At 38.0% G+C, this 23,585-nt stretch overlaps 1 protein-coding gene across 3 annotated transcripts in view; it reads left to right on the top strand.

Annotated features, from left to right (window-relative positions):
• Positions 1-23,585, top strand: part of MIGA1 (mitoguardin 1) — a 94,114-nt gene that overhangs the window by 19,916 nt on the left and 50,613 nt on the right. For all 3 annotated transcript variants that reach the window (XM_039257071.1, XM_039257069.1, XM_039257070.1), the window contains exons 3-7: positions 284-461; positions 2,154-2,290; positions 4,639-4,765; positions 8,101-8,234; positions 9,196-9,319. In XM_039257071.1, coding sequence (XP_039113002.1) covers positions 284-461; positions 2,154-2,290; positions 4,639-4,765; positions 8,101-8,234; positions 9,196-9,319 — 700 coding nt within the window. The remainder of the gene's footprint in view (positions 1-283; positions 462-2,153; positions 2,291-4,638; positions 4,766-8,100; positions 8,235-9,195; positions 9,320-23,585) is intronic.

Genomic DNA, 23,585 nt, shown 5'->3' with positions numbered 1-23,585 from the left:
GGCTCACTCATTTAAGCGTCCGACTTTGGCTCAGGTCATGATCTCACTGCTCGTGGGTTCGAGCCCCGCATGGGGCTCTGTGCTGACAACTAGCTCAGAGCCTGAAGCCTGCTTTGGATTCTGTGTCTCCCTCTCTCTCTGCCCCTCCTCCACCTGCACTCTATCTCTCTCTCAAAAGTTAGTAAATGTTAAAAAAAAAAAAAAAAAGAATAAGTTTTCCTCTTTATGTCTTTAAGTGAACAAATATAGGAAATCTTTTTCAACCTAACTGCATCTTTTCCAGATAAGATTTTCACCAGTAGCAAAAAAACTGTTTGTGGTAACTGCAGTGAGTGCTGTATCTGTAATTTTTCTGGCCCATCACTTTAAAAGAAGACGTGGAAAGAAGAAAGGAAAAATATTACCATGGGAACCAGAGCACCTCGTACTTGAATACACTAAAAGAGCAGCATCAGACAAAGGTATGTGGAGATAGCTGAACTGAATCTACGAAGAAATTTTATATATAAATCATAACTGGAGTGCAGTGATTTCTGTGTTGTAGCCTCCAATATGTCTTTCCTTAATATTTAACTCCCAGATAATACATAATTCATTTCAGAAAGAACAGAACATACAGATAAATAAGCAAAGAATTAAAATCACTTGATATTCTGCTACCCAGATGTAATAACTCATAATACTTTGGTATCTATCTATTTCTATTTGTATTTAAGTCTATTAAGATATATAATTTTATATTATGTATAAGCAAATGATATATGTATTTTAAATAAAATTATGATTATACCTTTTACAGTCTGCTTTTAAAATATTTAACAATATATAAAAAGATTTTTCTAGGTCAATAACTATATTTCTGCTATTGTTTTTAATATGTACTTACTGTTAAATTTGTAAACATATCCACTAATTTATTTAATTAATTCCCTGTTGGTCCCTTTAGAATGTTTTTCTTGCTTTGCATGTACTTGTCTGATTATTTTCTTAGTATATAAGTAGAGGTAGAATTGCTGGCCTTTAAAAGACCTGTAGTTTTTGTTAGAGATATGGTACATATTGCCATATTTAATCAATAACAGTAACTTCCTAGGGCACCTTGGTGGCTCAGTCACTTAAGCATCTGACTTTGGCTTAGGTCATGAACTCATGGTTTGTGAGTTTGAGCCCTGTGTTGGACTCTGTGCTGACAGCTCACAGCCTGGAGCCTGCTTCGGTTTCTCTGCCTCCCTCTCTCTCTGCCCCTTGCCTGCTCAAATTCTGTCTCTTTCTCTCTCTTGAAACTAAAACGTTAAAAAAAAAAAAAAACCAATAATTTCTTTGAGCATGCTGAATTTCTTATTTTTAAAAATTTTAATTATTTTAAATTTATTATTTAGAGTATCCTGTGGTTTTATGATTTATTTGTCCAGCAAATAATTAATGAATGACTATTTTGTGCCAAGTACAGTGAACATTACCGTAATGATGGCTCTCACTTAATGAATTTTATTAGATCTCAGGCATAGTGCTAAATGCTGCATATTCACTGCATTGTTTAACTTTTATAACAATACTATGAATTAGGACTGTATCCAGTGTTATTGTTTCCATTTTGGACATAAAGAAAATTGAGATGGAGAAAACTTAAGTGACTTGCTCAGGGCCATATAAGTCCTAGGAATTGAATTCAAGGGTGTCTTAACTACTGCATTAAGATAGACTGAGATACAACATCAGCCGTAGATGGATAGAGAGATGGTTAGGGGATGCAGAAAAAGAAAAAACTAATCACAATGTAATGCAATATGGACATCGTACTGGTGTAATTCAGGAAAGGAAGTGCTTACATTTTGTTAATTTATAACTTGAAGATTCATGGTTGCCAGTATTTTTATACTGATTACAATTGATCATTCGAGTATCACCCTAATTAGATGAATGTTTTATTCTTCATTCATTTAGGAAGCAGATTTTCAGCAGTGTTAAAAACAATTGTAAAGAGAGGTAGATTTTAATAAATGTGTACATTTAATAAATTATGCAATTGAGGGAAATATGTTTTAAAATTAGAAGCTTTCTCAAGGAATAGAGTATAAACTCTGAAATTTTCTCAGAAATTTATCATTAGAGTTACTGATACTTCTAATATTATTGATATATTTGTTTGATAGGTTCAAGTTGTTCCAGTAGTAGACAAAATTTGACATTATCTTTAAGTTCTGCCAAAGACAAAGGATCTCAGTCTTGTAACTATGCTAATGGAGGACTTTTCAGTAAATATTCAGGTTCTGCACAGAGTTTAGGCTCCGTAAGTAAAGAAAAAAATTTATTATTTTATAGGTTTAATTTTGTGTCAATTGTTATATATTGGTTTAAATGTCATATAATTATTAGGGGTACCTGGGTAGTTCAGTTGGATAAGTGTCTATCTCCTGACTTCAGCTCAGGTCATGATCTCATGGTTCATGAGTTCGAGTACTGCATCAGGCTTTGGGTTGACAGTATGGAACCTGCTTGGGATTCTGTCTTCCTCCCTCTCTGCCCATTCCCCACTTGCTCTTCATCTTTCTCTCAAAATAAAAATAAAACTTAAGAAAAATTAATTATAGATAGCTCTTAGTATGGAAAGAAACTTAAATCATCTTGTTGAGTCTATTTTCTTAGGCAAGTAAAATTTTCCTTTTGCTAAATAACCATCCAGTTTGGCTCCAGCTTTCTCTGAGTAGGTCATGTGGACACATGGGGTCCTGTAAGAATAGTGTTGATGTGAAAGTACTGCTTCAAACTAGATGTTTCTGGGGTGCCTGTGTGGCTCAGTCGGTTGAGCATCCAGCTTTGATTCCCACTCAAGTCATGATCCCAGGGTCATGAGATGGAGCCCCAGGTTGAGCTCTGTGCTAAGTGTGGAGCCTGCTTAAGACTCTCTCACCATCCCCCCACCCCACTTCTCTCTTCCGCCCTCAGCCCCTTTCCCCCTTTTGCATTCTCTCTCTCTCTCTCTTTCTCTCTGTCTCTAAAATAGTAAGTAAACACACACACACACACACACAAAACTAAACAAAAAACTAGATGTCCTGCAAAAATGCTGTAAGATACAGCCAGACTTTGTACTAGGTCACAAAGTGATGAGCCTATGTAGGTAAAAAGTATGTGGCTTGCTAAAGCCAAGTGTGGAGTTCTCACCTTGTTCTTTGAAGCATTGATACAGTATTGATTGACAAGTGAGGAATAAAGTTAATGTTTTTAAAAATTTAATATGGTTTAAAAATTTTGTTAAATAGATAGGATATATATTTGCTACTAAATAAAGAAGAGGCAAAAAACTTTACACTGATACATATTCTCCTGATCCTCTCGGTTCCCCTTCTTAGAGACAAATAGCACTGGTAATTTCTTACATATATACTTCTAGGTGTGTATGTCTGTACCGTCATGTATATTTCTTATTTTAAATAGTTTATTGAACACCATATTCTGTACTTTTCTTCTCTGTTTTGTTGGAATATCAAGCTGTCCCTTTCTTAAATGCCTAAAAATATACCAAATTTTTAAAATATGTTTATTTTTATTTTTGAGAGAAAGTATGTGTGCATGTAAACTCAAGCAAGGGAGAGGCAGAGAGAGAGAGAGGGAGAGAAAGTATCTCAAGCAGGCTTTGTGCTGACAGTGCAGAGCCTGATGCAGGACTTGATCTCACAGACCGTGAGATCATAACCTAAACCAAATTAAAAGTCAGACATTTGACTCACTGAACCACCCAGGCAATCCTATATATTTTTAAGTAGGCTCCATGCCCGACTTGAGGCTTGAACTCACAACCCTGAGATTGAGAGTCCCGTGCTCTGCCAACTGAACCAGCCAGGCACCCCAGGTTTAGAGTTCTTAAAAAAAAATGTTAACAATTATTTATTTTTGAGAGACAGAGAGAGACACAATGTGAACAGGAGAGGGGCAGAGAGAGAGGGAGACATAGAATCTGAAGCAGGCTCGAGGCTCTGAGCTGTCAGCACAAACTCAACATGGGGCTCGAACTTGGAAACCTTGAAATCATGACCTGAGCTGAAGTTGCAATTAACCAACTGAGCAACCCAGGTGCCCCTAAAAAGGGCAGAACCTGGGGGCACCTGGGTGGCTCAGTCGGTTGAGCATCAGATTTTGACTCAGGTCAGGGCACCTGGGTGGCTCAGTCGGTTGAGCGTCCGACTTCGGCCCAGGTCATGATCTCACAGTTGGTGGGTTTGAGCCCCGCGTCGGGCTCTGATGGCTAGCTCAGAGCCTGGAGCCTGCTTCAGATTCTGTATTTCCCTCTCTTTCTGACCCTCCCCTGCTCACACTGTCTCTCTTTCTCTCTCAGAATAAAATAAACATTAAAAAAAAATACTTAGGGTCTTATGACTCCCATCCAAGTACTAACCAGGCCTGACTCTGCTTAGCTTCAGAGATAAGATGGGATCAGGTGCGTTTAGGGTGGTATGGCCATAGATGGGTCTTATGACTCCTAACTTTGAATATAATCAGATTTATTTCTTCCGGTAGGGATTCCATGGGTTGTTTTACTAGGAATAGGATTTCTGTAAATAATTTGTTAATATAAAAGAGGACAAGATACTGTCATAAGAGAGATTTTGAAGTAATTGCTCTCGATGTTAATTTTAGGTCCAGAGTGTCAATTCTTGTCATAGCTGTGCTTGCGGCAATTCTAACTCCTGGGACAAAGCAGATGAAGATGATATTAAACTTGTCAATATTCCTGTGACCACTCCTGAGAACTTATACTTGATGGGTAGGAATAACATAATAATGTTTTAAGATATTATGCTCACTTTTATTGTGAAACTAAATTATGATGAATTGTTCTAAGGGAAGCAACAAAATTTTTAAATATTCTCCTATCTGTTGAATATAGTATATATAACATAACCTATACCTGGAGGATGCTGTAACAGACTACCACAAACTTAGTGTTTTAAGCAGCATAAATGTATTCTCTAAGAGTTTTGGAGCCCAGAAGTCTGAAATTGTTATCACTAGGCTGAAATCAAGGTATCCTTAGAGCTATCCTTCTTCAGAAGGCTTTGTGGAATATCTGTTCCTTTCCCTTCCTAGCTTCTGATGGCTTCTGGCTGGTGGTCATGTGACTCCAGTCTCTACCTCCCATCATCACTTCCTCTGTGTGTATCAGATCTCCCTCTGCTTCTTACATGGACAGTTGTGATTGGATTTAGGGCCCACCATATAATCCAGGATATCTCCCCATGTTAAATTTCTCAATTAATTAATTTTAAGATTCCTTGATTCAGTCACATCTGCAAAGACCCCTTTTCTTTGTAAGGTAATGTTCTGGAGACTTATACTTAATACCTTTGGGTGGCTATTATTCAGTCTATTTCATTCATTTAACCTGAGCTTTTGATTCTTACCTAATGAGTCTATCAGAGTCCACTTTATTTAATCTGTGTTTTATGTAGCTAGCTATCATTTCTATTTAAAAAACATTTTTTTAATGTTTATTTTTGAGAGAGAGAGACAGAATGTGAGTGTGGGAGGGGCAGAGAGAGAGAGAGAGGGAGACATAGAATCTGAAACAGGCTCCAGGCTCTGGGAACTGAACAGGACCTGAACTCAAGAACAGTGAGATCATGACCTAAGCCGAAGCTGGAGGCTTAACCAACTGAGCTACCCAGGCACCCTGTGTTCTTATATCCAGAAAAAAATTTAAAACAAAAGGAGGACTGTGTTTCACATCTTAGTATTCCTCTTGGCTTGACCAGGAGCATGTCTAGAGAGTATCATTGGAGCCTAGAAAAAGAAGCAGAGAACTTAACATCAAATCAGATTCAAATACTTTTTCAGATGCTTTTCTGTATTTGCTACTCTATTTCAGGATTTATTTCTTTTAATGGTAGTGCATACTAATTAAAAAACAAGACTAAAAAACATTGATGTAGCCTGGTCAATGAATAGTAAAGGAGATAATGATTTGTAGAAGGACTGTACATTCCCACACTCTAGAAGAGCTAGACTATGTCATCCTCTGTGGTATCACCATAGGTATTCCTGCCTATGAGGAAAGATTGTAAGAGTAGTTCTTTTGCCATCTTTTCCAAAGGTCTCCTGAGAATTAAGCTCACTGTGCTTCTGTATTACCCTGTGTATGGTAAACCTACACTCACAGCTTCTGTTGGATTATTGAGAGTTAGAATTGTAGAGAAATAGAGCAAAGCCAGAGAAGCTGCAGCAAGTCTCAGTAAAATAGAATTAAGATTGGTAGGAGCCCTCTGGATCACCTGATCACCCGCCTATTGTTTCGCTTCCCTTTACAAGATTGATGACATTAAAAGAAGGTATTGGTGAAATATGTTTGAATACCTGTTACAAAACTGAGGATAAGTGGTGATCTGGGCCATGTGCCACAATGAGGTGAAACACAGTTCTTCCTGGGAGACAGCTTTTATCTTGGAACTACTCAGCTATTGTGTCATTCTCCCTTACTGTTTACCCAAAATAATCAGATGGCTAGAGAGTAGATGGAGTGAGAAAAGGTTGAAGGAGCTAGAATTGTAAACTTTGGAGAAAAGAGAGGAGATAGTGATGTAATTAATTGTCTTTTAAGTGCATAGGTTTTTAGAGGGAAGATCTACACAGTGGTTAGTTCTTTACTATGGAAAAGTAAATGAGGAGAAAAGGACTAAGATGTATTTAAATAACACTTTTTTTGTTTAGGGTTGTAGGTTCTTTACAGAACTGAAGAAATGATTTTTAGATGAGAGGTATTCCTTAACTACTGTATATGAAAAACATCTTAAGAATGACTTGCCCAGATTAAGCAGCTCTTATTTTATTTGCTTGTTTATTTATTCTTAATTTTTATTTTAAATAGGCTCCATGCCCAATATGGGGCTTGAACTTACAATCCGAGATCAAGAGTCAGGTGCTTTACTGGCTGAGCCATCTAGGTGCCCCCTGATTGAGCTGCTTTTAAAGATCTTTTTCTTTTATATGTCTAGAAAAGTTGAAGTTTTAAATATTTCGGTTTTGTTTGAAGTACATAATTATTTTGGTAAGACATTTTTTACTTGGAGAAAAAGAGGCACATACCTTTTTTTCCCACAAAAGCTGTATAGATGGGGGGATATGAATTTCTACTTGGACAGTAATCGTTGTTCGGTTCTTCCAATGGTCTTGTAGATTTTTAACTGACTCAGCAATTAATTTATTCAAATCGACATAGAAAAACCTTATTCTAGACTTAATATGCTATTTCTTCTCAGTTTTACTCTTCCTTCTAACAACCTCTTGTAAACCCAGTAGCTTTTTAACAACTACTTTCTTCTGTTTACCTATCTTTTTAATTTAGGTGGATATTTTGAAAGATAGTTGTGTGAATATAAAAATTAGCCACTATTGTTGGACTTTTGATGAACTCACAATACTGTTCTAGAAAAACCCCAAGTACCATATATATTTGAGTTACTTTAAAAAACAAAAAAAGAAAACAGGGGCACTTGGGTGGCTCAGTCAGTTAAGTGTCGAACTTCAGCTCAGGTCATGATCTCACAGTTTGTGGGTTCAAGCCCTGCATCAGACTCTTTGCTGACAGCTCAGAGTCTGGAGCCTGCTTCTGATTCCTTGTTTCCCTCTCTCTCTGCTCCTCTCCCACTCACACTCTGTCTCTCAAAAATAAACATTAAAAAAAAAAAAAAGAAAGAAAACATATTGGTCATTTCTCTCCGATTTTTGGTTGACTAGAACTATAGGCCTAGAATTTATTGGGAATTAAAATTCTGCTATGAAGGAGCTCTAGTGTGGCTCAGTTGGTTAAGCGTCCGAATCTTAATCTCAGCTTAGGGCTTGATCTCAGAGTCATGAGCTTGAGCCTTCCATTGGACTCCATGCTCAGCATGAAGCCTACTTAAAAATAAAATAAAATAAATAAAATAAAATAGAATAGAAAAAATTCTGCTATGAAATCAGGTGAGCATAAGATTATTCTTTAGAGCCAAAATTACAGTCACACTGTGCCATTGTTGATAACCATATGAAAAAGATTTCAGCCCCAAACGATTTTAATTTGGCATTGATTTTTTAATTTACAATTGTTCTGTTCTTATTTCATAGGTATGGAATTGTTTGAAGAGGCACTACGTCGATGGGAGCAAGCTCTCACTTTTCGAAATAGACAGGCTGAAGATGAAGCCTGTAGTTCCATTAAATTGGGTGCAGGAGATGCCATTGCTGAAGAAAGTGTAGATGTAAGGGGGATTTGCTGGAGAGTGGCCTTTATAATATTAGAAGAATTGAACAATGTTTAATACTGATTGATTATACTTTCTTTTTGTGGCATTTAATAGAAATGTTTTTTTTTTCTCCCTTGGGACTATGTGTGTGTGGGGGTGGAGGAGTAGGTCTTGTTGGCCTTATTTTCTGTTCAGTTAGTTATTAAATCCCAAAATTGCAATTCATAGTCAAGTTCCCTGATTTGCTAAAAATATATAGAATTACTATGATTTCTAAAGGGATTTTTTTTTAATGTTTTATTTATTTCTGAGAGAGAGAGTGTGTGAGCAGGTGAAGGTCAGAGAGAGAGGGAGACACAGAATCAGAAGCAGGCTCCAGGCTCTGAGCTAGCTGACAGCACAGAGCCCGATGCGGGGCTCGAACCCACGAACCGTGAGATCATGACCCGAGCCGAAGTCAGAAGCTTTACCGACTGAGCCACCCAGGCACCCAAAAGGATTTTTTAAAAGCCTTGTTTTAATTAAGTGCCATTATATTCATAAAAGTCACATAGAATTAGAGCTGGACTGATACTTACCAATCATGTCAGCTAGTGAGTCTCAAATTTGAGCATGCGTTAGAATCATCCAAAAGGCTTGTTAAAACAGACTTGAGTTTCTAATTCAGTGGCTTGGATGGGGCCGAGAATTCGCATTTCTAACAACTTATTACATGATACTGATGCCACTGGTCAAGGATCTTAATTTGAGAACCCCTGGTCTAGCCCCACTCCTTAAGTTTGTAGGTGAAGAAGCTGAATCCCAGGGAACTGGGGTAACTAGGCTAAAGGCACAGGCATAACCCAGTGCTATCACCACCTAACGGGCCTTCCTTACATCCCACACTTTCTTTGCCTTTCGTTTAAGAGTGGAAGGTATTAAAAATTTTAACATTAGAATTTAATATTTGATGTGTGTACTTTTTCTCTCCTTGTAGGATATTATTAGTACTGAATTTATCCATAAACTTGAAGCTCTCCTGCAAAGAGCATATCGTCTCCAAGAGGAGTTCGAAGCTACCCTGGGGGCATCTGATTCTAATTCCCTTGTTAATGATATCGGTAAGATGGATATTTTATATGGTTTTTATGAAATGCGTGAATTTCTTCTTTAAATATTCTTGGACTCATGTATATTAATATGGTTACATTTTTTTTAGAAAATAGTCAACAGAAAAAGTTCTGTCATATTTACTGACTTTTTTCTTTCAGTTTTATTTTTCTAGTGAACTTAATGCCTTTAAGATATAATTTTGAATGTATAGGTAGGATTGTTACTTTGTTTTAAGATTACATTCTTTCTTTTTCGTTTTCTTTTGGATTGTTGCATTATAGATTTTTTCCCTTCTATATATTTATTTACTTTTTTTTTTTTTTTTTACAAATAGTTTATTGTCAAGTTGGTTTCCATGTCATTCTTTCTTTTTTTTGGTTGTATGTTTATTTTGAGACAGAGAGAGAGCATGCTCATGCAAGCAGGGAAGGGGCAGGGATGGAGAGAGAGAATCCCAAGCAGGCTCCACACTCAGCACAGAGCTGCTCATGGAGCTCAATCCCACAAACTGTGAAATCGTGTACAGAGCTAAAATCAAGAGTTGGATGCTTAACCAACACTCAGTCACCCAAGTGCCCCTCAAATTACATTCTAAGTGAAAGAATCCCAGTTCAGGTGTTGGAGAGAGGAAGAAGATAAACAGAAATATAAAAATGGGACAGAGGCACAGCTCAAAAGTGTGCATATAGCTCATGGCATACATTTAAAATATTTTAAGGAATTATATTTCTTGGACTCCATTTAAAAATCTTTTTTAATATTTATTTATTTTTGAGAAAGAGAGAGACCGAACCTGAGGGGAGCAGAGGCAGAGAGAGAGGGAGACACAAAATCCAAAAGAAGCAGGCTCCAGACTCTGAGCTTTCAACATAGAACCTGACATGAGGCTCAAATTCACGAACCATGAGATCATGACTTGAGCTGAAGTCGGACACTTAACTGACTGAGCCACCCATGCACCCCATCTTGGACCCCATTTTAATTGCAAGTGAGAGTTTGATATCAACAGTTGGGACATACATTATTATATGCAATTACCTTTGTTTCCTATTTTATTTATTTATTTTTAAATTGACTTTATAATGTTTATTTTTGAGAGAAAGAAAGAGTTTGTTTATTTTTGAGAGAGATTCTGTGTCTCTGAAACAGGCTCCAGGTTCCAAGCTGTCAGAACAGAGCCCAATGTAGGGCTCAAACTCACAAACTGTGAGATCATGACCTGAGCCGAAGTCGGACACTCAGCCGAATGAGCCACCCAGGCGCCCCACCTTGTTTCCTATTTTAAAGAGAAAAAAAAAAAACTTTGAAAAGACTTTTTTAAAAAAATTTTTAAATGTTTTATTTTTATTTATTTCTGAGAGAGAGAGACAGTGTGAGCAGGGGAGGGTCAGAGAGAGAGGGAGACACAGCATCTGAAGCCGGCTTCAGGCTCTGAGCTAGCTGTCAGCACAGAGCCCAACTCGGGGCTTGAACCCACAACTGTGAGATCATGACCTGAGCCGAAGTCGGATGCTTAACCAACTTACCAACTCAGGTGCCCTGAAAAGACTTTTTAAGTGAAGTCTTCAAAGGAGAGAATAATTAAAATTTCTTCCTTAAATTCTGTAAATACTGTAAAGAATGAAGGAAGACAAGGTTATATTGCATTTCATTTTGGTAAAAATATATATTTTTTTAATTTGAGAATTAGGAGCACCTGGGTGGCTCAGTCGGTTAAGCATCCGACTTTGGCTCAGGTCATAATCTCACAGTTCATGGCTTTGAGCTGTGACAGCTCTGACAGCTCAGAGCCTGGAGCCTGCTTTGGATTCTGTGTCTCCGGCTCTCTCTGCCCCTCTCCTGCTCTCACTCTGTCTCTCTCTCAAATAATATACATTAAAAAAAATTTAATTTGGGGAGAATTGTTATCTTCTTATAGGAAATAAAAATAGTTAAGGAGTGTTAAGTTTTTCTACATTTTTTTCTGAGCATAATATACTAAAAGTGGCTGCATTTTGAGATACTTACATATCTATGTGTTTTGAATTTAGGTAAAAGAGTTTATTTGTATTAGAATTAAGAATTACTGTCTAGGGGCACCTGGGTGGCTTAGTCAGTTAAGGATCTGACTTCGGCTCAGGTCAGATCTCACAGTTTGTGGGTTCGAGCCCCGCATCAGGCTCTATTCTGACAGCTCAGAGCCTGGAGCCTGTTTCAGATTCTGTGTCTCTCTCTCTCTCTGCCCTGCCCCCTCTCATGCTCTGTCTCTCTCTGTCTCAAAAATAAATAAACTTAAAAAAAATTAAAAAAAAAAAAAAGAATTACTCTCTAGGGGCGCCTGGCTGGCTCAGTTGGAAGAGTGTGTGACTCTTGATCTTGAGGTCATGAGTTTGAGCCCCTTGTTGGGTGTAGAGATTACTAAAAAAAATAATAATAATAAACTTAAAAGAATAATTACTCTATATGTCATAATGTTGTATGAGACCTCTTTGTATTAATTTTGTTCTTTGCACTTTCATACTATATTGCCACTAAAAATATTCATTAGACTTGAGTATTTTTTAAAAGTTGCTCTGCTCTTATCATGGGCATAATATTTTGACATGTGGAAGTTACAGGCCAGACAAAAGTAGACAGTATTCATGTCAACAAAGAGAAATTGTCAGAGCCTTCTTTTTATATTTGTTTCTTTCTATACAGTTTGTTTGATAACTTACTAGAATGACATTTTAGAAAGAACAGAGAGAAAGAATTTTAAAAGAATTCGAGTGTAACAGTGAGTGGAACAACTGGAAAAGATAGGAAGGTGGTTAAGTGGCAAGGAAAAGCACAGAAAAAGGAGTAGGAAAAAATTGTAAATATAAGAAGGGGGGAAGAAAAGGGCCCTGGTTTAATGTCTTATTCTGGGAATGGAGGCTTTATCATCACTGTTCTAATTGTCTACCTGCAGTTTCCTGGCTTATGGTAAGGATCATGTAGGTGTGTAGTTCTTGCACTTGTTACTCTTTAATGTGCATCTCAGATTTGGCATACCTAAAGTTTCTTTTTTCTACTGACCACAGCAGGTGGCAAAGTCCATCTCTGATTTCCTAGGTTATCAGGTTATAAAGATTTCTTAGCGCTGGCCCAGAAGATCTGCTTTGGGTACACAGTCCTTCCAGATAAGGAGTCCCCTAGGCAGATGGCTTAATTGCTGGGTCCTAACTTTAAGTTGTTTCTGAGTAAATTGTTATTAATTTGGAACTCTAAATGGATGGGATTTCTAGAGGCGAGCCATAATGAATCCATAAAATTAGATCAGCTTAGGTTTGGAATAGGTTCCCATCCTGGGCTGTCACTGGTTTCTAAGCTGACTGGCTTTTCCTGGCAGCCATGTAATGCTCTGGCCTGTTATTGCCCTGGAGATTCCAGTTGACAAGAAGCTGTACTATTATCTTCCTCTTGGGAATTCTTTGGGTATTGTTCTCATATTGCTAATTTCTGTTTTTGAACTTCTGGATTGAAAGAGCTCAGTCTATGGTCACGATTCTGGTAGGGGAGTAGATTTGTTATAGCAGTTAATTGATACTAATCAGTTGCTTAGAAGTCAGTTAGCTCTCCTCATTCTCTAAATCCAAATTCATTTTGCACATTTAATTTATATTATTGAGAGGCAATTTATAGCTAGTAGTCATAAATAAAGAAATTAATAAAATGCCTTCAAGAGGTTCAGGGGTGAATTTATACCAAGTATTGATCTGACTTCAGTGAATACTTCACTGTTTTGGAATTTGCATTGTCTTATTTGATGAAATTAAAATTTTTTCTCTTAAGAATTTGATAGATTTTTGGGGCGCCTGGGCGGCTCAGTCGGTTAAGCCTTCGACTTCAGCTCAGTTCGTGATCTCACAGTTCGTGGGTTCGAGCCCCGTGTCAGGCTCTGTGCTAACAGCTAGCTCAGAGCCTGGAGCCTGTTTCATTCTGTATCTCCCCCTCTCTCTGACCTTCCCCTGCTCTCCCTGTCTCTCTCTCTCTCAGAAATAAATAAAACATTTAAAAAAAAAATTTGATAGATTTTCAAGGTTGGAAGATTTCTTAGTCGTCATCTAATTTATCTCCTTTCCCCTCTGTCCCCTGTACTTCATAACTAACACATACCATTGCTTGCAGGTTACCATGTGCCAGGCCCTTTGCTGAGCACTTATATAAGAGAAGCACTACACTGAGTGAAAATTATCTCACTTGATCGTCACAACAAGTTTTGTAAGATAAATAGAGTTATCATCCTCAGTTTTCAGATGGGGAAAGAGAGGGAAGGAGACACTGAGTAACTTCCTAGAGTTGCATGGCAGAACCCAGATTTGGAGGCAGGCAGGCTGACTTCAGAACTCATGTTCTGAACCACAGTGCTGGATTGCCTCACCATTTTATAAGACAGATACCTTTCTTGAATGGGATGGTTGACTGTGAGCTTTGAGCAGAACATGCCTACTGGGAAATGTAATCTTGGAGCAGGGAGCCTGGGAACCCCACAGCTGCCAAAGTAAGAAAACATTTCTTGTGGTGATACTTAGTGTGGATCTTCTTTTCCTTAAAACATTTTTCCTTATTCCAAATCTGTGTGGGGATCTGAGGTTAACTCTTGTGTCTTTCTTCCTCTCTCAGCCCCTCCACCCACTCTAGACAGATTTCACTCATTTGTAGAAGGAATTTATCAAGGTTTAATTCAAGAACAAAAGGAGAGAACTACTCTTCTTACCTGATGGAAATAGTGCCAGATGAATTTATAGTTTTATTTATTTATTTTTGTTCGTGATCTCGACACCTAATGTGAGTCTCGAACTCCCAACTCTGAGATCAAGAGTCACATGGTCTTCTGACTGAGCCAGTCAGGCACTCCAGTACCAGCTGAAATTAGTGTAGTGCTTTAATTATTACTGTTATGGGATTACCCTTTGGCCTGTATCTCATAATAACTGAAAGCAGACTCCAGATTCACATTAACTGGATTCAAGTCCTGGCTTCACCATTGATTAGCTGTGTGATTATATGACTTGTCTAAATGTTCGCTTCCTCATCTGAGAAATGTGCATATAATACCTATTTTCAAAATAATTATGAGGATTAAATGAAATAATACATATAAAGTGCTTGGTACAGGGTAATGGTGTTTATCGGCTCAGAATTTGGAACTCTCTGGGACACTCAGGAAGGCTGTGGGGTTTTTGTTGTTCTTATTCTACCTGCCTCATCCTGTATTTGCTAATTTCAAGGTATTCCTTAACATTTATTGTCCACTGATACCTTTTCATGTTTTCCAGTGATGCTATAATTTTCCCCATTAAAAATTCTTTTTCTGGGGGCGCCTGGGTGGCTTAGTCGGTTGAGCGTCCGACTTTCGCTTAGGTCATGATCTCGCGGTTCGTGGGTTCTGGCCCCGCGTCGGGCTCTGTGCTGACTGCCAGCTCAGAGCCTGGAGCCTGTTTCAGTCTGTGACTCCCTCTCTCTCTGACCCACCCCTGCTCACGCTGTCTCTCTCTCTCTCCTAGAAATAAATTTAAAAAAAAAAAATTTTTTTTTAAATTCTTTTTCTGTCACTTTCAGTGGGCCTTTGGGAAAAAGGAGAAGTAAATGCCTATGCTCCTCTACTATCTTAAAGTAGAAATTCTCGATATTAGGGGTACCTGGGTGGCTCAGTTGGTTGAGTGTCCAACTTTGGCTCAGGTCATAATCTCATGGTTCATGAGTTCAAGCTCCATATCTGGCTCGCTGCTGTCAGCACAGAGCCCGCTTCACATCCTCTCCCCCTTCTTCTCTCTTGCCCCCTACCCCACTCATGCTTTCTATCAAAAGTAAATAAACATTAAAAAAATTCTGGACATTATAATCACAGAGCTCAATGACTACATTAGCTTCTCTAATACTGCTAGTGTTGAACTTACAGTTACTAAAACTTTTAAGTTCTTCTTTGTTATTGTTAGATTTATTATTGGTAAGCTGTGTCTTCCCTCATTTGTTCCTGTGCAATTGTTTTCCTGGATCCAAATTTTAGATGTTGTATTTATTATTCTTACGAAATTGTCACTTTTGAATCATCATTCTGAATTGTTAAGATAGTTTAGATTTTGACTTTGTAGCCCTTTCAGCTGTCAGTCTCTAGTTTGGTCTGTTTGGTCACTGGTGCTTTCATTGAAAGTATTAACAAAAAGCGTCGGGCTCTGTGCTGACTGCCAGCTCAGAGCCTGGAGCCTGTTTCAGAGTCTGTGACTCCCTCTCTCTCTGACTCTCCCCTGCTCACACTGTCTCTCTCTCTCTCTCCTAGAAATAAATAACCCATTAAAAATTCTTTTTCTGGGGGCGCCTGGGTGGCTTAGTCGGTTGAGCGTCCGACTTTCGCTTAGGTCATGATCTCGCGGTTCGTGGGTTCTGGCCCCGCGTCGGGCTCTGTGCTGACTGCCAGCTCAGAGCCTGGAGCCTGTTTCAGTCTGTGACTCCCTCTCTCTCTGACCCACCCCTGCTCACGCTGTCTCTCTCTCTCTCCTAGAAATAAATAAAACATTAAAAAAAATTTTTTAAAACATTAACAAAAAATATTTCAAGGACAGTTTATCTGTCACCCTCTACTCAGAACACTTCTGACACCAGGTGCATTGTTTTCCATATCAAGCAATTGTCCAGTTCTCTGTAGATACCAACTAGGTGTCCTGCAGTCTAATTCATTTCTGACATTAACTTTCCAGTTTACACAGACCCCACAGATGAAAGGCTCTGCCTCACAGGACTGCGTTCCACACACATGTCAACCACAAGTCCAGGTTTCCCATATGTCTCACCAAACATCTGTAAATCAGGAATTGCCACAATTCCCTCCTTAACCTTGACAGTTTGCTAGAACAGCTCTCAGAACTTAGGGAAACTGTCACCAGTGTGTTATAAAAGATACAACTCAGGAACAATCAAATGGAAGAGATACATAGGGCAAGGTATGAGGAATAGGCGTAGAGCTTTTATGCCCTCTTGTGGTGCACAAGCCTGCACACCTCGATGTGTTCACTGACCTGGCAGCTCTCTGGAGCCTAGTTTAGGCTCCATTTTGTTGGCATGGCTGACGAAATCATCAGCTATTGGTGACTAATATGATCCTCAGCTCTTCTTCCCTCAGGGATATGGTTTGGAGCTGAAAGTTCCAGTCTTCTAGTTGTATAGTTGGTTCTCTTGGCAACCATCCCCCACCTCCAAGAGTCACTCATTAGCATAAATTCTGATATGGTTGAAAGGAACTTAGTATGAATAACAAAGACACTTCTCTCACCCTCGCCCCCCATCACTTGGGAAATCCTAAGGGTTTTTGGAGCTCTTATGCCTGGAATTTGGACTACATATATACTATTCTGTCACAGTATCATATCTGAAAGTGGACAAAGCCAGAGTCAGAGATCTGAGACAGATACTTTCAAGTTGCCTTAGGTCACTCAAGACACTTGGTTGTTCAGCCAGCTATGGTTCAAGTGATTCTCCATTCTCATTTTTTTCATCTTGATCACAGAAAGATTATGAGATACTTTGTTATATATCATGCCAAAATGAATGTGTATTTATATACTTAACCAGTAGTTTGGAAAATATAAAAATTTTTTTTTAAAACCGAGGCTGATATCAGTTCATATTTTTTGAGAAATATTGCGAATACTGAGATATTTTGTAGGTGAGTATTTGCTATCATGTTTTTATTGCTGGTTTTATACTCACTTGCAAATTACCTTCATTTTAGAAGTCAGGTTTTATTAACTATAGTAGAACCTCAGCAAAACTTATTTCACTAATTTGGAGTTCAAAATATAAACAGGGACTTTGCTTAATTTTCGATCAGTACTATCTATAGCAGTCTGCCAGGTTAACATTGTGGACAAGATTACTAGGAGGACAGTTTAAATCCTCCTCAGCATGAATCTTTCAATATGTTTAAAATAGTCTTAGCATTTTTCTTGTTAGGTAATTTTGTGTTTATTGAAAGAAGATTAAATTTGTTCTCTTTTTTAAAAATAGAAGATCCAAAAAACTTTTGAGTTGTTGGCATTATGAGTTATTTGGTTACTTTATGTAGGTGAGGTTGATAACAGTTTAATAAATCTATACTATGAGTCTGTAAAAACATTTTTAATAGTTTATTGTCAAGTTGGTTTCCATATAACACCCAGTGCTCATCCCAACAAGTGCCCTCCCCCATGCCCATCACCTGTCTCCCTCACCCCCATCAGCCCTCAATTTGCTCTCAGCATTCAAGAGTCTCTCATGGTTTGCCTCCCTCCAGCTCCCCAACTATTTTTCCCCATCTCCTCCCCCATGGTCTTCTGTTAAGTTCCTCCTAATCCAGCTATACGTGCAAACATATGGTATCTGTCCTTCTCTGCCTAACTTATTTCACTCAGCATAACACCCTCAAGTTCCATCCATGCTGCTACACATAGCCAGATTTCATTCTTTCTCATTGCCATGTAGTATTCCATTGTATATATGTGCTGCCGAAGCGAGCACAGTATTCCATTGTATAGATAAACCATATCTTCTTGATCCATTCGTCCATTGACAGACACTTAGGCTCTTTCCATTATTTGGCTATTGTTGAGAGTTCTGCTATGAACATTGGGGTACATGTGCTCCTATGCATCAGCACTCCTGTATCCCTCGGGTAAATTCCTAGCAGTGCTTTTGCTGGGTCATGGGGTGTTCTATTGTTAATTTTTTGAGGAACCTCCACACTGTTTTCCAGAGGGGCTGTACCAGTTTACATTCCCACCAACAGTGTAGGAGGGTGCCCGTTTCTCCACATCCTCACCGGCATCTAGAATCCTCTGATTGGCTCATTTTAGCCACTCTGAACAGTGTGAGGTGGTATCTCAGTGTGGTTTTGATTTGTATTTCCCTGATGAGGAGGGATGCTGAGCATCGTTTCATGTGTCTGTTGGCCATCTGGATGTCCTCTTTGGAGAAGTGTCTGTCCATGTCCTCTGCCGATTCTTCACTGGATTATTTGTTTTTCGGGTATGGAGTTTGGTGAGTTTCTTACAGATTTTGTATACTGGACCTTTATCTGATATGTTGTTTGCGACTATCTTTTCCCATTCTGTCGGTTGCCTATTTTATTGATTGTTTCCTTTACCATGCAGAAGCTTTTTATCTTGATTAGGTCCTAATAGTTTATTTTTGCTAAAAATTTTTTTTAGTGTTTATTTATTTTTGAGAGAGAGAGAGATACAGCATGAGTGGGGGTGTGGTGGAGAGAAAGGGAGACACAATCTGAAGCAGGCTGCAGGCTCCAGTCTCTGAGCTGTCAGCACAGAGCCCAACACGGGGCTTGAACCAATGAGCCAGGAGATCTTGACCTGAGCTGAAGTGGTACGCTTAACCAACTGAGTCACTCAGGAGCCCCATGTATAGTATGATTCTAACACTGGATTATGGTAATGGCTGCGCAACTCATTTACTGAAACATTTAAAAGAAGGAAGCTTTATGGTATGTAAATTATACTTCAGTAAAGCTGTTAAAAATACAATATGGTTCTTGTTAAGCTAATTTTACGTAAGTTTTCATGAGTTTGAATTAGTTTGAGTTAGCAAAATATCACTTTATACTAAAAGTTTCCAATAATGCAAATCCCCAAAACTTAAAAAAAAATAATCAGAAATCAGTTATTTTCAAAACTGTGGGCCTGGTGAATTATAAGCTGTTTGCTCTAGGTGGTGCCGCCTCAGCTGGTAACTAGAAATACTGAGTGTCCTTTGTAAATGTTCTGTGAACCACACTATGAAAACTTCTTCAAGTGCCTTTAGTAAGTCTGCTGTTATTTGTACTGCTTTTGTTAAATTTAGAGTATTTTTTATATTTTGTAATATTATCACCAAATTGGTTATTAAATTTTAGAAACACTGAGAACTGCTGATATTCTTGCTGTTAATTTAGTACTGAGCATGCTGGAAATTTGGCACTGATGCTGAAAAAAATAAAAGAGCACAATTAGTAGCAAACGCATGTTTATTTTAAAAATTAAAAACTTCGGGGCGCCTGGGTGGCTCAGTCGGTTGAGTGTCCGACTTTCGCTTAGGTCATGATCTCGCGGTTCGTGGGTTTGAGCCCCGCGTCAGGCTCTGTGCTGACTGCCAGCTCGGAGCCTGGAGCCTATTTCAGAGTCTGTATCTCCCTCTCTCTCTGACCCTCCCCTGCTCACGCTGTCTCTCTCTGTCTCTCTCTCCTAGAAATAAATAAAAATATAAAAAAATAAATTAAAATAAATTAAAATAAAAATTAAAAACTTCTGGCAACCCAGCTCTGAAATCACAACTACTAATGTGCACCTAAGCCAAGCTGTCATCTGTGTTATAAAAGAAAATACTTTTTATATTTGGGAAGGACTAGTGATACAAAAAAATTTCTTACAAATACTACAAATGTTTTAAAAACTTTCTTTTTTTCTTTAAAGTTTATTTAAGAGAGAGAGAGTGTGAGGGAGGGAGGGGCAGAAAGAGAGGGAGAGAGAAAATCCCAGGCAGGCTCTATGCTGAGTGCAGAGCCTGATGAAGGGCTCAGTCCCATGACTGTGAGAATCATGACCTAAGCCGAAATCAAGAGTTGGTTGCTTAACCAACTGAGCCACCGAGGTGTCCTAAAAGCATTCTTAAAAACTGTTTTAATTGTAATCATTTACTGTGCTTTAAAACTATTCTTGAAAAAAGAAATGCAGTACAATAATTGTAGTCCACTTCACCCCCTTTTATATTTGTTCCTATAGAAAATAACTTTGAATTAGGCAAGATAAGATATGCATAAAATGTAACCACTCCTTATTCTCTAATTCATCTTTTCCTGTGTTCTATATTGGTATTTCGTTAACCATTCTGAATTGGTAAATTATTATTGGATGTACAGTTGACCTTGAACAACACAGGTTCACTTATACACAGATCTTTTTCAATAAGTACAGCACTGTGCTATAAATGTATATTCTTTTCCTTATGATTTTTTAAAAAACATTTTCTTTTCTCTAACTGACTTTATTGTAAAAATATAGTATATAATATAACTTACAAAACATGTGTTAATCAACTGTTTATATTATTTGTAAGGTTTCTAGTCAACAGTAGACTATTAGTAGTTAAGTTTTGGGCGAGTCAAAAGTTATATGCAGATTTTTGACTATGTAGGGGAGTTAGCACCCCTAACCTTCACATTGTTTAAGGATTAGCTCTTGTGCTCTTACCCGTTAAAATTTATTTAGGGCTTAAACAATAGTTATTTGTTCAGTCATTCCTACTATAAAATGAAGATTTGAATTCTCTAATAATAAAAAAATGTTTTCCTTCTTCCTTATTGAGGCTCTTCAGTCTCAATAAATGCAAGGTATTGAAATCACTAGAGGGCAGCACATTATATCTACATATTAAAAGCCAGTGACTCATAAATGCCATTCTGTGCTGCTCTTAGCACTGGAAGTTAAATTTAGGTCACCACATTTTTTTCTGGCATGTTTTGTATACACCTGCTACTGTAACTCAGAGTGAGAGCATGAAGATGATGCACAGACCTGAAATAACATTAGTGTACATTTCCATTTGTATATAAGTTCTAGCTAACAGCATCTGTAAGTATTATGCTTATATGCATTTTTTTAGAGAATTGAATTATAATTTAGTTATTGTAATTTTTGAAGGTTCAACCAAAAAACTCCAATATGATTTCAATTATAGACAGTATAGTTTAGTGATTAAGAACATAGGCTTCAGAGGGGCCCCTGGGTGGCTTAGTCGGTTAAGCGTCCGACTTTCGCTTAGGTCATGATCTCACGGTTCGTGGGTTCGAGCCCCGCATCGGGCTCTGTGCTGACTGCCAGCTCAGAGCCTGGAGCCTGTTTCAGATTCTGTGTCTCCCTCTCTCTCTGACCCTCCCCTGCTCACACTCTCTCTCTCTCTCTCTCCTAGAAATAAATAAAACGTTAAAAAAAAACAAAAAACAAAAAACATAGGTTTCAGAGTTAATCAGACGTGGGTTCAGATCCTGGCTCTAGCACTCTTACTAGCTAAGAAACCTAAGCAAGCCTTGACCTTTCTTACACTCAGCTTCATCTGTAAGATGAAGGTCTACATCAGGATCAACTTTATGGAATTGTGAAGATTGAGGTAACATGTTTCATTGTATTTATTTTTTCTTCTTTTTCAAGTCTTATTTAAATCCCAGCTAACATACAGTGTAATACTAGTTTCTGGAGTAGAATTTAGTGCATCACTTACATACAGTAATCAGTGCTCATCACAACAAGTGCCCTTCTTAACCCATCACCCATTTAACATCCCATTGTCCACCTCCCCTCAAGTAACCCTCAGTTTGTTCTGCATAGTTAAAAGCCTGTTTTCTGGTTTGCCTCTCTTAACATGGTAATGATAACATGTATTATCATTTTAGCATAGGCACATGGTAAACACTTGTTATCTATTCATATTCTAGTTACAGCCTAGCATTTTTATGAGACCAAAGATTATTTTAAAGTTGCATGGTTACAGGTAGGTTGTTGTCACATGTTCATAACTTGGTTTACAGTGATGTTGTTCGGTCATATTCTCCAGGCAAAATTCATTGTTTCTGGGAGTTAATTTGATTTTTCTCCTGTTATTATAGTAACTTAAATTTATATTTCCTGAAACAAGGTTATTTATCATGTTTAAAATAATTCGAGAAAGTAAAGAAGATACTCTTTATAAATATCCTTTTTCTCCGTGTTAGAAAAGAAGATCCTGAAGGACAAATACTTTGCAAAACTATTTATTCTAGATATAGCTGAGATTACTGGGTTTCTTTGATTTTTGATCTTGGCATATGCATAGGAGGAAAACAAAAAATGGATATTATTTCTGCTAGCATATACAATTTTTTAGCAAATTCTCTTGATTCTGACTCCATAGAATAGCTCTCATTCGCTCTCTTTTCTCTGTACCCTCATTAAATTTTGCTTGGATATGTGGCACCTGGGAAGTCTGACTTAAGCTCAAATCATGATCTCACAGTACATGGGTTCAAGTCCTGCATCAGGCTCTGAGCTGTCAGCACAGAGCCTGGAGACTGCTTTGGATTGTGTGTCTCCCCTTGCCCCTTGCATTCTGTTTCTCTCTTTCTCTCAAAAATAAACGTACATTAAAAAAATTGTTTTGCTTGGATTTAATATTCTCCTAATTGGGTTCCTTCTTCCAGTCTCTCTCCCCACCTTGGTACATGTACACCTTGTTTCTAGAGTTATCTTCTTGGTGCAAAACTTCCATCTTGTCACTCCCAGGTTCTCAGTAACTCTGACCTATTTATTTTACTTTCTCCCATATATTCCAGCCAAACTGAACAAAGTCTCTTCCAGAACTGAAATTCTTCTCTGAGATTTCAGTTGTATAATCAATTCCAGGTTTTTAGTAAATTTTTCTTGTTTTTCTTTTTGCATTCTTTTTCTAAAACTCTTCCTTTGCATAATTCAACATACTGTGAAACATTTTTTTTTTCTGCCTCTAGAACACAACTCTGTTCAAAACTACCTCGGCCCAGGTCATGATCTTGCTGTTCTTGAGTTCAAGCCCTGCATTGGGCTCTGTGCTGATAGCTCAGAGCCTGGAGCCTGCTTCCGATTCTGTGTCTCTCTCTCTCCCCTCTGCTTGCATTCTGTCACTCTCTCACTCTCTCTTTCTCTCAAAAATAAATAAGGATTTAATTTTTTTTTAAAAAAACCCTACTTCGTTTGTGTATTCTCTGCTTTTCCATCCAGAGAAAACCACTCATACCTTTCTCTGTTCCATAATAATAGCATATGTTGTTCTTAGTGGTACCATGTAAAGACTCATCTGTCTCTCTGATTTCTGAATAAATTGAGAACACAAAAAGAACCTGATGTTGATTATACAATAGCATTAACTTTATTTAGAACTTTAATTGCTAATGTCTGGATTGGAAAATGTGGTGAGGCTTCCTACACTGTCCTTTCTTCCCCTCAAAAAATTCTCTGGAGGATGCCTTGGGTGGCTCAGTCAGTTGAGTGTCCAACTTTGGCTCAAGTTGTGATCTCATGGTTCCTGAGTTTGAGCCCCATATCAGGCTCTCTCTTTATCTCTACTTTTTGCCATTTTAATTACTATGTGTCTTGGTGTGGGCCTCCTTGAATTGATCTTGTTGGGGCCTCTCTGCCTCTTGAATCTGGATGTCTGTTTCCTTCTCCAGATTCAAGAGGTTTTCAGCTATTATTTCTTCAAAGAAATTTTCTACCTCATTTTTTTCTTTCTTTTTCTTCTGGG

This window comes from Hyaena hyaena, unplaced genomic scaffold (genome assembly GCF_003009895.1).
Source record: "Hyaena hyaena isolate Hyena2069 unplaced genomic scaffold, ASM300989v1 scaffold_601, whole genome shotgun sequence".
Lineage (NCBI taxonomy): Eukaryota > Metazoa > Chordata > Mammalia > Carnivora > Hyaenidae > Hyaena > Hyaena hyaena.
The sequence above is the reverse complement of the archived record's forward strand: the minus strand, read 5'-3'. Positions and strand labels throughout refer to the sequence as shown.